The sequence below is a fragment of the Narcine bancroftii genome, chromosome 2 (assembly GCF_036971445.1).
Source record: "Narcine bancroftii isolate sNarBan1 chromosome 2, sNarBan1.hap1, whole genome shotgun sequence".
In the NCBI taxonomy this organism is placed as follows: Eukaryota; Metazoa; Chordata; class Chondrichthyes; order Torpediniformes; family Narcinidae; genus Narcine; species Narcine bancroftii.
In genome coordinates, this window is record NC_091470.1 from 278,010,743 (window position 1) to 278,025,867 (window position 15,125).

The following is a 15,125-nucleotide window of genomic DNA, read 5'->3' on the forward strand; positions in this document are numbered from 1 at the left end:
TAGCAACCTTCTTAAACGTGACCAAGCCATCCTGACCAACCCAAATTAGTTTCTGGCTATCCAAGAAATTGTATATCCAATCTCCAATAATCTAACTACTACTGTCAAAAGGATCACCAGGGTAACTTTTGGAGCATTTTTTAAACAACAGAACAACGTGAGTTAGCCTCCAATTTTCCAACACCATACCCGTAGCTAAGGAGATTTTAAATATTTCTGCCAGAGCCCCTGCAATTTCTAAACTAGCCTCCCTCAAGGTCTGAAGGAATATCTTGTCAGGCACTTGGATGTATCCACCCTTATTTGCTTTAAAACAACAAGCACTTCACCTTCTTTAATCTGTGGTTCCATGAACTCACTGCTTGTTTTCCTTACTTTCCACGACTCTATGCCCATTTCCTGAATGAATATTGATTTAAAAAAACATTTAAGATCTCCCCCATCTCTTTTGACTCCATACAAAGTCATCCACTCTGATCTTCAAGGGGACCAATTTTGTCCCTGTGATGGTACGGATTCTATCACCGATATATATATGTGTATATTGTAGTATAGGATGGCTGTGATTGGCTGAGACCATAACCATGCCTACTTGCAGGTCTTAAAGGGTTGCTCCTAGCCAAACCCAGATCATTCTGGACTGGTCGACCTACATGTGATACACGCCAGTCTTTTGGTTAATAGAAGTCTTGGTTTGGATCAACAAGCCTGTGATTCTTTCGACACGCACTACAATTTTATTAACCAAAAAGGTTTCTAGGGATGGAGCGTATGCTGCAACCGGAACACCTCAACATCGACCCGCAGTCAGCCACTGCCCTGAATGACTTCAAGCACTGGGTGAGGTATTTCAAGGCTTACCTACAACTCTCTGACCCTGCCGTGGAGGAGGACAGCCATCAACTGCTAGTAATGATGTCTATGGTGTCCCCGAAGGTCTAGGAGAGCATCCAGGACACAGGCACCTACACCACAGCCATGAATGTGCTGAAAGGACTCTACAATCGACCTGTGAACAGGGTCTACGCCCAGTACAAGCTAGCGACCAGGAGGCAACTGCCCGGTGAGTCCTGTAGAGCTTACCTTCAAGCACTAAGGGTACTGGGCAGAGCCTGTGCCTTTCACAGATAGAGCTGCTGCTGAGATCACCGACAATCTCATTCGGGATGCTTATGTGGCCGGGGTCCGATCGAATGAGGTGAGGCAGCGCCTGCTAGAGCACGGGGGAGAAAATCTAGAGGACGCAACTTGGATTGCAGAGATGATGGAGAATGCAGTCTTAAGTATGGATGCTTACTCTCAGGGCTGGACCCCATGCTATGAAGTAAGTAAGATACCCCTCCCCCTTAATCCTAATACCCCATGGCCAACCGATGGCCTGTCTGCCGCCGCTACCCTGCCTGATGTGACCCTGAAGTGCTACTTCTGCGGGAGGGACAAGCACAGCAGGCCTCAGTGTCCTGCAAGGAAAGCCATGTGCCAGAAGTGCCTTAAAAACGGTCACTTTGCTGTAGTCTGTCACTCCAAACTGGCCACCACCAAACACAATGCCTCGTGTGAGGCCCAACCGCCATCCCCTCATTCAAACCTCTCTTCATTAGAGCTCTCATCCAATGAAAGCGAGGACTCGATAGCGTGGCACCGCCTGACGTCACGAGGCAGGCGCCAAGTGTGGAAGGTACACTCCACCTTTACCGCAATGACGTTGGCCCACCCACACGGAGCAACGGCCGCCAGGCCCTGACCCTGACTCTGGCCCAGACTTCAGCAACCGCTGCCACCAACCTGGTAACTGCTGCCACCGCTACCGCCGCCGCCGACTGGGCACCCACCGCCACTGCCGACCAGGTACCTGCCGCTGCTACTGTCACCTCAGCCCCAACTCCAGACCAGGCTTCAGCGACCGCTGCCACCGGCCTGATAACTGCTGCCGCCGCTACCGACTGGGTACGCATCACTGCCACAGATGCTGCCAACCGGATAACCACCGCTATCGATCGGCTGTCGCTAATGACGCTGCCAACCGGGTAACCGCCACCGCTACTGACCCTATCAACTGGGTACCCTCTGCCGCTACTGACGACGACTGCCCATCCAACCGTCCCAATGCCGACTGCAAGCAGACACCCCCAGCACTTATCGTCGGCAGCCCAACTGCCCCAGCCAGCCACTCGACACCAACAGCTCCAGCCTGACTGCTCCTGTGTTGTCACCACGCACATGTGGTGCTCTTCAGGCCCGATGCCGGGTGACGTCATCTCTGTCCCCAGCACAGGTTGCTGCATCAATGACCCTGGACCAGGACTGACCCATCCCCTCACAAAAGCGATGGAACTGATTAAAGTGCACGTACACCATACTAACTACTTGTTTGACTCGGAGTCATCCAAGAGTTTTATCTGTCCTGACCTGGCCCACCATTGCGGACTGGTCATCCTCCCCACTGACCAAAAGATTTAATTGGTATCCAGATCACACTTGACTGGGGTAAAGGGGTATTGTGTGGCAACCCAGAAAGTCCAGGGTATCACATTTACCGATTTTAAACTGTTAGTCCTCCCTCAACTGTGTGCACCCATATGGCTGGGACTGGATTTTCAGTGCCAGTTCCGAACTGTTTCCCTGCACTATGGACGGCCCCACGCGCCACTCTCTGTCTGTAACCACTCCACCCCGGAGGCCCACACCACCCACCCCCACACCCCAGCACCCCACGTGTAGCCTCTCCACCCTCCGGGTGGCTCCTCCAGCACTCTTCGCAAACTTCACCCCTGGCTGGCAACCAGTGGCCACCAAAAGCCGGCAGTATAGTTACGAGGACAGGAAATTTATCTCAAGCGAGGTGCGCAGACTGCTGAACCCAGCTCAAGTCCCTGGAGGGCCCAAGTGGTGACTGTTAAAAATGGGGAGAAGCTGTTGATGGTGGTTGACTACAGCCAGACAATCAGTCGCTTCATGCTTCTGAACGCGTACCCCCTCCCACAGATCACGGATGTGGTGAATCAGATTGCCCAATACCGTGTGTTCTCCACCACTGACCTACCTTCGGCCTATCACCAGCTCCCGATCAGCCCAGAAGACCGACCTTTCACGGCCTTCGAAGTGAACGGGCGGCTGTACCAATTCCTCAGGGTACCCTTTGGGGTCACAAATGGCGTTGTGGTTTTCCAGCGGAAAATGGACCAGATGGTAGACTAGAATGGGCTAACAGCTACTTTCCTGTATCTGGACAACATCACCATCTGTGGCCATAACACGGAGGATCATGATGCCAATCTTGAAAAATTTTTTCAGACTGTGATTCGGCTGAACTTAACCTACAATTTCAACAAGTGCGCCTTCCGGACCACTCGGCTCGCAATTCTAGGTTGTGTGGTGGAGAATGAATGCCGGACCTTGACCGCATGCGTCCCCTCATGGACCTTCCACCACCCCACCCCCCACATCCAAAAGGCATTCAGACGCTGCCTGGGCTTCTTTTCGTATTACACCAATGGGTTCCACACTACACCGACAAGGCATGGCCCCTTATCAAGACCACCTCCTTCCCCCGTCAACCGAAGCCAGTGCGGCCTTCAACTGCATTAAATCGGACATCACCACTTCAACGTTGAACACCATCGACGAGTCCATTCCGTCCAAGTAGAGAGCGATGCATCCGATTTTGCACTGGTGGCCACTTTGAACCAGGCCGGCCGGCCAGTAGCCTTCTTCTTCAGGACCCTCCAGGGCCCTGAGAGCCAACGCTCCTCTGTCAAGAAGGAGGTCCAGGCCTTAGTCGAAGCAGTATGTCATTGGAGGCACTACCTCACTGGCAGGCACTTTACACTGCTGGCCGACCAAGATGCGGTCTCCTTCATGTTTAGCAATACCCAGCGAAGTAAGATCAAGAATAACAAGATCGCTAGGTGGAAAATCGAACTCTCCACCTTCAATTATAACATACTGTACCAGCCTGGTAAGCTCAACAACCCGCCAGACGCGCTCTCCAGGGGGACTTGCGCCAACATACAACTGGACAGGCTGCAGAGACTCCATGAGGAGCTCTGTCATCCAGGGGTCACGAGGTTCACGCACTTCGTTAAGGCCCGCAACCTGCCCTACACGGTCGAGGAGATTCACTCCATGGTCCAAGCCTGCTGAGTGCAAGCCCCACTTCTTCCGCCTGGAAAACACCCACGTCATCAAACCCACCCGACCATTCAAACGTCTAAGTGTGGACTTCAAGGGGTCCCTACCGTCGACCAACCATAACACCTACATTCTTACAGAGATCTACGAGTACTCTAGCTTCCCGTTCGCTGTGCCACGCTCGGACATGACCACCTCGTCAGTCATAGAGGCCTTGCACAGCATCTTCGCCATCTTCGGGTACCCCAGTTACATCCACAGTGACCGAGGATCCTCGTTTATGAGTGCTGAGCTGCGGCAGTACCTCCTGGAGCGCAGTATTGCTTCAAGCAGGACCACCAGCTATAACCCACATGGTAATGGGCAGGTCGAAAGAGAGAACGCCACCGTCTGGAAAGCGGTCACGCTTTCCCTCCAGTCCAATGGCCTCCCCACCACTCGCTGGCAGGACATACACACTAGCGCCCTACACTCCATCCGCTCCCTCCTATGCACCGCGACGAATGCCCCTCCCCATGAAAGGATGTTCTCTTTCCCGAGGAAATCCGAATCGGGAACAACCACGCTGGCGTGGCTCACGGTTCCCGGACCTGTCCTGCTGCGACGCCACGTCCAGTACTCAAATAACAACCCTTTGGTTGACCGAGTGACGCTGCTCTATGTGAACCCGCATTACGCATACATTGAGTACCCGGACAGGCGGGAGGACACGGTGTCGGTAAGGGACCTAGCACAAGCTGGATCGGACCCGGCATTGCTTCCAACCCAACCTCCTCCAACTCCTTCTCCCCTAGGTCACGTGCTTGAACAGAGGGATGAGCACCACCCCACCAGCGGCAGTGGCAATTACTCAGGCCAGCCTGTCGACAACGCCATTGGGGAATTGAACGAGACGGGGCACACACCCAAAGAGCCCGCCAATGACACAACTCCAGCGGCCCCAATCCCAGCACCACGGAGGTAACGCCAGAAGATCAGCCCCTAACTTCCCACCAGTCTTTCTCTCTGCCCCCCCCCGTTTTTATCCCTCCATTCACCCAGGGTCAGTTCTCAAAGAAGGGGTGAATGTGATTAGTAGGAATTCTATCACCGATGTATATATGTGTATATTGTAGTATAGGATGGCTGTGATTGGCTGAGACTGTAGCCACGCCTACTGGCAGATCTTAAAGGATTGCTCCTAGCCAGACCCAGATCATTCTGGACTGGTCGACCTACATGTGATACGCTCCAGTCTTTTGGTTAATAAAAGCCTTGGTTTGGATCAACAAGCCTTTGATTCTTTCGACGTGCACTACAGTCCCTTACTATCATTTTGCTCTTAAGATACCTGTAGAAACCATTAGGATTTTCCTTCTCACTATCTGCCAAAGCAACCTCATGTCTTCTTTTAGCCTTCCTGATTTCTTTCTTGAGATTTTTCTTGCATTTTTTATACTCAAGTACCTTATTTGCTCCATGTTGCCTATTCCTGCTATACACTTCTCTCTTCTTCTGAACCAGATCCCCAATATCCCTCAAAAATCAAGATTCTTTATGCCTCCTAACCTTACCTTTAATCCTGACAGGATTAAACTCTGTACTCCCAAAATTTTGTCTTTGAAGCTCTTCTACTTAACTCATATATCTTTGCCCGAAAACAACATCCCAATCCACGCATTCTAAATCCTTTCTCATTTCCTCAAAAGTGGCCTTTCTCCACTTTAGAAGCTCAACCCAATGCCCAGACATAGCCTTCTCCATAATTAACTTGAAACTAATGGCATTATGATCTCTGGACCCAAAATATTCCCCTTCACATACTTCTGTCACCTGTCCTATCTCATTCCCTTATAGGAGATCCATTATTTCACTGTCTCTAGTTGGTACCTCTATATATTTACTGTATTTATAAAACTTTCATGAACACAAATGACAAACTCCAAGCTATCCAGTTCTTTTACAGTATGGATGTCCCAGTTAATACATGGAAAATTAAAGTCTCCTACTATTACAACCTCATGTATCCTGCAGCTGTCTGCTCTCTCTCTCTACAGATTTGCTCCTTCAATTCTCATTGACTATTGTGCAGTCTATAATGCAACCACATAAGTGCGATCATACATGTCCCGTTCCTCAGCTCCACCCATATAGCCTCAGTAGACGAGCCCTCTGGTCTGTCCTGCCTGAGCACCACTGTGATATTTTCCATGATGAGCAATGCCACTCCTCGCCTTTTCATCCCCCTGTTCTATCACGTCTAAAGCAAAGGAAGCCGGGAACAATGAGCTGCCAGACCTGCCCCTCCTGCAATCAAGTATCACTAATGGTCACAATGTCATAATTCCACATGCTAATCCATACTCTTATGTTTGTCTGCCTTTCCTACAATATATCTAGCATTGAAGTAAATGCACCTTAGAAAATTTCCACCACGTACTTGACTTTGACTTCTAATGGCACATGCAATTTTCACATAATCTTTTCCCTCCTCCACTCTTCTATCTGTTCTAGCACTCTGGTTCTCATCCCCCTGCAAATCTACTTTAAACCCAACACTAGCAGCACTAGCAAACCTTCCCTCCAATTCAGATGGAAACCACCCCATCAGAACAGGTTCCATCTTCCCTGGAAGAGAGCCCAATGATCCAGAAACCTGAAGCCTCCCTCCTGCACCATGAGTTTAGCCACATAGTAAGTTGCATTATCCTCCTATTTCTAAGCTCACTAGCATCTGGGATGGGTAGAAATCCTGAGATTACAACCCTGGAGGTCCTGTCTTTCAACCGAGTGCCTAACTCCCTGAATTCTCCTTGCAGGACCTCCTCACCCTTCCTACCCACATCATTGGTCCTTACTTGGACCACGACATCTAGTTGGTCACCCTCCCTTAGCAACTTTGGTTCATTACACAATGCCCAACTCAGAAATGCCATTTCCCAGGTCGGCTCAGTCAGAAGTTGTTCTAAGAAGCCATCTTGAAAGCATTTGATAAATTTGTTCTCTTGGGATCCAGCACTAACCTGGTTTTCCTAATGAACCTGCATATTGAAATCCCCAATGACTATTGCAACATTGCCTTTCTGCGTCCCTTCTCTATCACCCTCTGTAGTCTGTATGCCACATCCTGGCTGCTGTTTGGAGGCCTGTATACAACTCCCATCAGGATCCTTATACCTATACAGTTTCTTAATTCTACACACAGGGATTCTATATCTTCTGATCCAATATCTCCTCGCTCCAAAGATTTAATTCCACTTTTAACCAGCAGAACCTCCCCAATCTCACTGCCTACCTTACCGTCCTTCCAATGCACTGTATATCCATGGATATTTAGTTCCCAGCTGTGATCTTTTTTCAGCTACGATTCAGCGATGACCAAATGTCTTTATTCCTCTCTATTTCATTAGTTCCATCGTGGACTGTGACATCTGGCAGCTTACCCTCCCACTTGAGAATGCTGTGAACTCTAAGAGTCCCTGATCCTGACACTTGGGATGCAACATACCATTCGGGAATCTTGATCTTGTTCACAGAACCTCCTGTCTGTTCCCGTAACTATCAAATCCCCCATCACTATAGCTCTCCTCTTCTTCCCCTTCCATTCTGAGCTGAAAAGCCAAACTCTGTGACAGAGACCTGATAATCATCACCCTCAAACACTATCCAAAACAGTGAACTTATTGTTGAGGGGAATAGCTGCAGGGGTGCTCTGTACTGAATGCCTATTCCCTTCTTTCTCCTAACAGTCATCCAGTTACGTGCCTCTCCCACTTAGGTGTGACTGTCTCCTCATAGCTTCTGCCTCCCAAACGATCCAGAGTTCATCTAACTCCAGGTCCAGTCTCCTAAGATGATCCATAAAGAGCTGCAGCTGGATGCATTTCTTACAGGTGTAATCATCAGGGATGCTTGTGCTGTCCTAGATTTCCCACATCTTGCAAATGGAGCATACTACTGCCCTAGCTGCCATCTCCACGACCTACTCTATTATGAAAAGATCTTACCTGACCTTACCTGTTGCAGTCTTCACCCTCTACTCACCGAAGCCCCTCAAGCCAAAGGCCAGAGCTCCCACTCATACATTGGCCCTTGTTCCTGCTAATGAATTGCTATTCGATTGGTCCGCTAAGGCACTGAGCCCCACAAATGCTCCTTTTTAACTCTTCTCCCTGACCTGTACATAACTCTCTCCATTTGCGAGTTGATTGGTCTGCTAAACATCCATCTATAACACCCCCTCCATTGGACAACATCTGTAACACCCCTCCACCAGTCCACAACTGTATCCCCTTCCTATATTGGAGTGTCTCTCGGTTTCAGACTGCCGACTGATCTTGACTCTATTCTTTCACTTTAGGCAAGATGCAAGTCAAGTATCATCAGTAGTGGATCAGGATTCCAACAGGAAGTGAGCAAGGAAGGTTCCTGAGTTTAAGATACATCAGCACCTGGCTCAGTGGAAACAATACCTTTTGCTAAATTAGGGTCAGATGGCCCTCACAAAGCCTACTGTATATAACCCATACTGCAGAACAAGTGTCAAGATGCTGAAAGGTACATACATTACCTGGAATCAAACAAAGTGCTATCAACAAGTGTGCCGTTGTAGTGGTATCTCACAAAGTCTCCTGCTTTAGTCTTCCTGGGACAGGGATGGGGCACAAATTCCTGCTCAATAGCGACATTGTCTTTAGGATTATGGAAATCAATCAAGGTCACATGAAACACCAGGGTAGCTTGTGGGGGAATATCTTTTCCTGTTATTAAACAGAGATTAAACTTACCATGAAATGTGAATACACCAGTTAAAGCACAACTCCAAAACAGACTATTTTTACTTTGCACTCCCAAACTCTGGATTGTGGCCAGCACCTCTTAAATTTACACCAGTCCTGAAAATGTTAAACTGTTTCACAAACAGAATTTATTTAAAAAGTTTAAACAGAACCCTTCTGTAAATCCAATTCACATAGAGGAAGAAACGTAGATGACCCTCCTCAGCTAGCACTGCAATAGTTAGAAGGTGTCAATTCTCAAGACCCCACCCCACCTCTATGACACTCCTCAAGCCCATTCACCTCTCCCTATCTGTAAACCCTCTCCAGCCCTATCTCAGCATTCCACTCTAGAATATCCCTATTTCTGTAATTCTCTCTGGACCCCAACACCAGGACCTATCTCTGTTATCCCTTCCTGGCCCCTACACCCCATCTCTGTAACCCCAACTGGATCCTTACATCTCTACCTATTTCTGTAACCCTCCCTCCAACCCCAACACCCCTCCATGTATTTGTAACACCCTCCAGCCCCTACACCTCTCCATAACTCTGTAATCCCCCCCTCCAGTCCCTACACCCCTCCCATACTATGTAAACCCTTCCAGACCCAGCACCCCTCCCTATATTTGTAATCTCCTACGGTCCAAAAAAACCTCCAAATCTCTGTAACACCCCCAACCTATCTCTGTAACCCCTCTGAATCTCTCCCCTATTTCCAGCCTCTACCGGCTACTGATCTTTGAGGCCTTCCAATCCTACTGCTTCCCCCACTCCATCAAATGTAATAACTCTGCCATTGGGTGCTGGTTCTTTGCTGCCTGGGCCCCCAACCTTTGGAATACTCTTCCTGCATTTCTCTCATTCCTTCACTTCAAAAAAACTTTTGTCAATCTGTTCCAATTTTTCTAATGCAACTCATTATCAATTTTGGTTTGATAATGCCCTGTAAAGTGGCTTTTGGCATATTAAAAACATGATAGAAATGCTTGATGTTATCTATCCACTCAACACTTTATGGACATTTATGAATAAGATCTCCACCATAGCTGGAGTCCTGGTGCCAGCTGGCACAATCATGGAGTGGGTTGGTTGTTGTGTTTCACTACTGTTGGACTTACCATCTCCTTGATCTCTGTAGCCCAGAAAAGGGGGAACGATGATAGTCCTTCTCTCCCCCATACACATGCCCAGCAGCCCTTCATCCATGCCTTGTATCAGCCAGCCAATTCCAATGTAGGTGTCAAAGGTCTGCTGGCGAGTGTGGCTACAGAGACAAAACCTGGACGTGAGTAGAAGTGGACCAAACCCAGCAAGCACAACTCCAACAAGTCAGTAGCTCAAAGGTTAATAACAATAGCATGAGGCCAGCTGAGTCAAAAGATGCAAGAGGATAGTACCTGGAGTCAAAGAGGGTGCCATCCAGGAGGGTTCCATTGTAGTGGTAGCGGACAAAATCAGACACCTGCACAATGCGGCTACAGTTCTCAGGTTTATAGTTAACCTCAATCTTCACTTTATCTTCAGGATTCCAGATATCAAGCATCAACACATCAAAGAACAAGGTGGCATCAGGTGGGACCATATCAGCTGCACATTAAAAATGACCGGATTAGTTCTGACATGGACATTCAGAAGGAGGTGCCAGTTTTGGAGGGTATGCAGTGCAGAATAATCAGGATAACACCCCAAGGGTGGCACAGTTAACGTAGGTTAGCAGTTAGCAGAATGCTATTATAGTGCCAGCAACCTGGGTTCAAATCCAGCACTGTCAGTAAGGAGTTTGTATGTTCTCCCTATGTTTCCTTGGGTTTCCTCCAAGCACTCCAATTTCCTCCCACCCTTCAAAAACATACCTGGGTCATAGGTTAATAGGGTATTTAGGTGGCACGGGCTCATAGGCTGGAAGGGCCTGTTACCGTGTTGAACATCTAAATTAAATTAAAACTCAGGTTATATCGCAAGAACAGGATATAGAAATACTCTTTGCATCCCTTGTTGTAGGAGGTTAAGGGGGAATCTAATCAAGGCAGTCAAAATGATAAAAGGATTTGATTTGAATTATGGTGAAATTATTTCCATTGATGGGGAATATCCTCTTTCAATCTTTTTTATTGAGTTTTATAGAACAAGAACACATTGTATAGAGAACACAAGGTTACCAAATATGAAGAATATAAGTACATTTCAAAAATATAAAACAATAGCTATATACCCCTCCCCATACAATGTTGTCAGAATGACAAAAAAGAAAAAAAAACAAAGATGGGGAATTTTCTGTATTGGGTAGGGTTGTGGGTGTCATAATCTTCAAATGAGGCATTCAGGAACAAAACCAGAGTAAGTTTTCACAGAGGAGTGGGAAGCCAGAAATCATTCTCCCATTGCAAAACAGCTGAGGTCTGTCAATTACAGCTTCATGGACTGGGATCTGTAGATCTTTGTTGATTACCAAAGTAAAGGGACATGTGGGAAGGAGATTACGGAAATAACCTTGATGAATAGTAGAAAATGTTCCAACAGCCTCTTCTCCTCTTCTCATATTTCAAAGGAAATGGACATAAGATCAGAACCAAGAGCTCCAAAATAAATGAAAAAGGCAAAAACACCTACACAGTCCTTCCTTGCCATAGGCCAGGTGAGGGGGCACTTTTATGAATCGTCTTTCATTCACACACATCCCAATGAGAGCTTTATCCATCCCGGCAATCAGTCGGCCCTTGCCCACAAACACATTGTGAGTGGAACCCCGATCATAGCTGGAAGAGAGTGACAAAATCAGGGAAAGTTCAAACACAACCCAAACAACCTGAGAGTTCAAAGATTCTTCAACCTGAAGAATCAAACTTAAGATGCCTCAGTTGAAGAAAATTCAGTAACCATACAATAAATGAGTTCTGGATGGTAACTATGCATGCCCAAGAGCCCTCAGAGAGACATTGTTGAGTGGCCTTCATGAATTGCTGAAGCATTCAAGATAAAGGTGCCTCCACAGTGCTGATGAAGAGGCAATTTAATTCCATGATTGAAAGCAGAAATGAAGGGCTGGAATTGCAGGATAGTATGTGACCGATAGAGGAACTTGCAAGAGATGATGATCCCAAGGTGGTAGACATTTGGTTCTGGGTGTTGCTATCAAAGATGCCTCAGTGAATTTATTCTGGTGTATTGGATGGGCAGTCCATAACATAATTACATTTTCAGTCAGATGACTCCAATGGCGACAAGTTTCTGGAGAGCTGTTCTTTATTCAAGCAGATGGGTGTGATTATCACATTCCTGCCCTGTAGATTCTGGAGTCAGGAACTCACTCACTGCAGGACACCAACCTCTGACTTGCTCTTGTGGCACATTTAGCGTAGCCGGTAACACAATGCTATTACAGCTCCAGTAACCCAGGTACAAATCCAGCGTTACCTGAAAGGAGTTTGTATGTTCTATGTCTGTGTGGGTTTCCTCTGGGTGCTCTGGATTCCTCCCACCCGCCAACATGTACAGGGTTGTAGGTTAATTTGGGTGTAATTGGGCAGTCTGGGTTTAAATGGCCAGAATAGGATTCTATCATATTGTAAATAAATAAAGTTCATTTCTGGGTTTATATAGCTGATACAATTGAGTTTCTATTCAATGGTGACCTTCTGGAAATTGATGGTGGGTAATCAGTGAACCAATAAATATCAAAAGTAGGATCTGCCTGCCATTTATGTGCAGCAAATACTATTTGCTATTAATCAGCCCACATCTGAATGTTGTCTCAGTTGTGTGGCAGGCAGGCACAGGCTGTTTCGTTTACAGAGGAATTGCATATGAAATTGAACCATAGAAACATAGAACATTACAGCACAGAAAACTATTATTTCTGCCTAGTCCCACTAACCTGCTCCCAGTCCATAGCCTTCCATACCCCTCCCATCCATGTATCCATCCAAATTTCTCTTAAATGTGAAAATTGAGTCTGCATTCACCACTTCAGCTGACAGTTCATTTCAGACTCCCACTATCCTCTATGTGAAGACGTTCCCCCTAAACATTTCCCCTTTCACCCTTAACCCATCTCCTCTGGCTTGTAGCTCATCTAACCTCAGTGGAAAAAGCCTACCCTATCTATACCCCTCATAATTTTGTGTACCACTATCAAATTTTCCCTAATTCTTTTACACTCCAGGGAATAAAGTCCTAACCTATAACTCAGTTCCTGAAGATCCAGCAACATCCTAGTAAGTCTAATCTGCATAATTTCAATCTTATTGATATCTTTCCTGTAGATATGTGACCAAAACTGCACTCTATATTCCAAGTATGGCCTCAATGTCTTAAACAACTTTACTATAACATCCCAACTCCTATACTCAATACCTTAATTTATAAAGGCCAATATGCCAAAAGCTCTCTTTACAACCCTATCTACCTGTGATGCCACCTTCAGGGAACTGTTCCCAATTCCCTTTGTTCTACCACACTCCTCAGTGCCCCACTATTTACCGTGTCCTACCTTGATTTGTCCTTTCAAATTACAACTTCTCACACTTGCCTGCATTAAGTTCCTTCTGCCATTTTTTAGCCCAATTTTCCATCTGGTCCAGATCCCTCTGCAAGTTTTGAAAGTCTTTCTCACTGACCACAACGCCTCCAATCTTTGTGTCATCTGCAAACTTGCTGATTCAATTTACATTATTATCCAGATCATTGATGGAGATGACAAACAACAATGGTCTCATCACCGATTACTAAGACACACCCCTAGTCACAGGCCTCCAGTCTGAAAAGCAGTCATCCCCTCTCACGCTCTGGTTTCTCCTAATGTCAAGTCCAGTTTACTACTTTACCATGAATACTGAGCTTCTGAAACTTCTCAACTAACTTCTGATGTTGAACCTTGTCAAAGGCCTTACATGTACCCAATATCCACTTCTTAAGTTTTTTCTGGCGTTTTTTTATACTTTCCTTCATCAATTTTCCTGGTGACTTCCTTGAAAAACTCTACAAGACTGGTTAAACACAATCTACCATGCACAAATATTTGTATATCCAATCTCTTAGGATATATTCCAATAATTTGCCTACCAGTCTATAGTTCATCAGTCTATAGTTTCCAGGATTACTCTTGGAGCCTTTTTTAAACAATGGAACAACATTATCTACCCTCCAATCCTCAGGCATCACACCTATGGCTAAAGATATTTTAAATATTTCAGACAGGGCCCCTGCAATTTCTACACTAGCCTCCCTCAATTTCTGAGGGAATATCTTGTCAGGCTCTGGGAATTTATCAACCTTTATTAACTTTAGGCAACCGTTTCCTTCTCTTTAAGTTCCATGACATCACTGCTTGTTCTCCTTACTTTCCTCGACTCTTTGCCCATTTTCCAAGTAAATATTGATTGAAAAAAAAACATTTAAAATCCCTCCATACAAAGTCATCCACTCTGATCTTCAAGGGGACCAATTTTGTCCCTTATCCTTTTGCTCTTAATATACCTGTAGAAACCCTTAGGATTTTCCTTCGCTTTGTCTGCCAAAGCCACCCCATGTCTTCTTTTAACCTTCCTGATTTTTTTCCTGAGGTTTCTCTTGCATTTTTTATACTCCTCAAATACCTCATTTGCTCCTTGTTGCTTATACCTGCTAGACACCTCTTCTTAATTGAGATCCCCAATATCCCTCTAAAACCAAAGTTCCTTATGCCTGTTAACTTTGCCTTTAATCTTGACAGGAACATACAAACTTTGCACTCTCAAAATTTCACCTTTGAATGCTTTCCACTTACCGAACACATCCTTTCCAGAAAACAACTTGATCCAAACCAAGCTTTCTAGATCCTATCTCATTTCCTCATATTGGTCTTTCTTCTGTTTAGAACCTCTACCCAAGGACCAGACCTACCCTTCTCCATAATTAACTTGAAACTAATGATAACTGAACCCAAAATGTTCCCCTACACATACTTCTGTCACCTGTCCTGTCTGGTTTCCTAATAGAAGATCCAGTATTGCACTCTCTCTACTTGGCACATCTATATACTGATTTAGAATGAATGTGGTACATTCTTTCAGTTCTGTCTGTGTGGAGTTTGCACATACTTCCTACTACTGTGTGGGGTTTCCCTTGATTCTTCTGTTCTTACCACATCTTAATGATAGGCAGGTCATTCAATAAATTGCTTACTGCCAGTTGTCTCTTATATAGGTGCATGTAGAGCTTGAGACAGAAATGAGTAATGAAATGGCATGGCTGCCA

The 15,125-nt window shown here is 46.2% G+C and overlaps 1 protein-coding gene across 2 annotated transcripts in view; it reads right to left on the reverse strand.

Annotated features, from left to right (window-relative positions):
- The window catches only part of LOC138755300 (peptidyl-prolyl cis-trans isomerase FKBP9-like), a 51,226-nt gene that overhangs the window by 35,044 nt on the left and 1,057 nt on the right, over positions 1 to 15,125 (reverse strand). Inside the window, exons 2-5 of one of the 2 annotated variants that reach the window (XM_069921055.1) lie at positions 11,502 to 11,647; positions 10,289 to 10,478; positions 10,010 to 10,155; positions 8,681 to 8,870 (exon numbers count right to left, since the gene is read on the reverse strand). In XM_069921055.1, coding sequence (XP_069777156.1) covers positions 8,681 to 8,870; positions 10,010 to 10,155; positions 10,289 to 10,478; positions 11,502 to 11,647 — 672 coding nt within the window. The remainder of the gene's footprint in view (positions 1 to 8,680; positions 8,871 to 10,009; positions 10,156 to 10,288; positions 10,479 to 11,501; positions 11,648 to 15,125) is intronic. The other variant, XM_069921056.1, reaches the window with a different exon arrangement.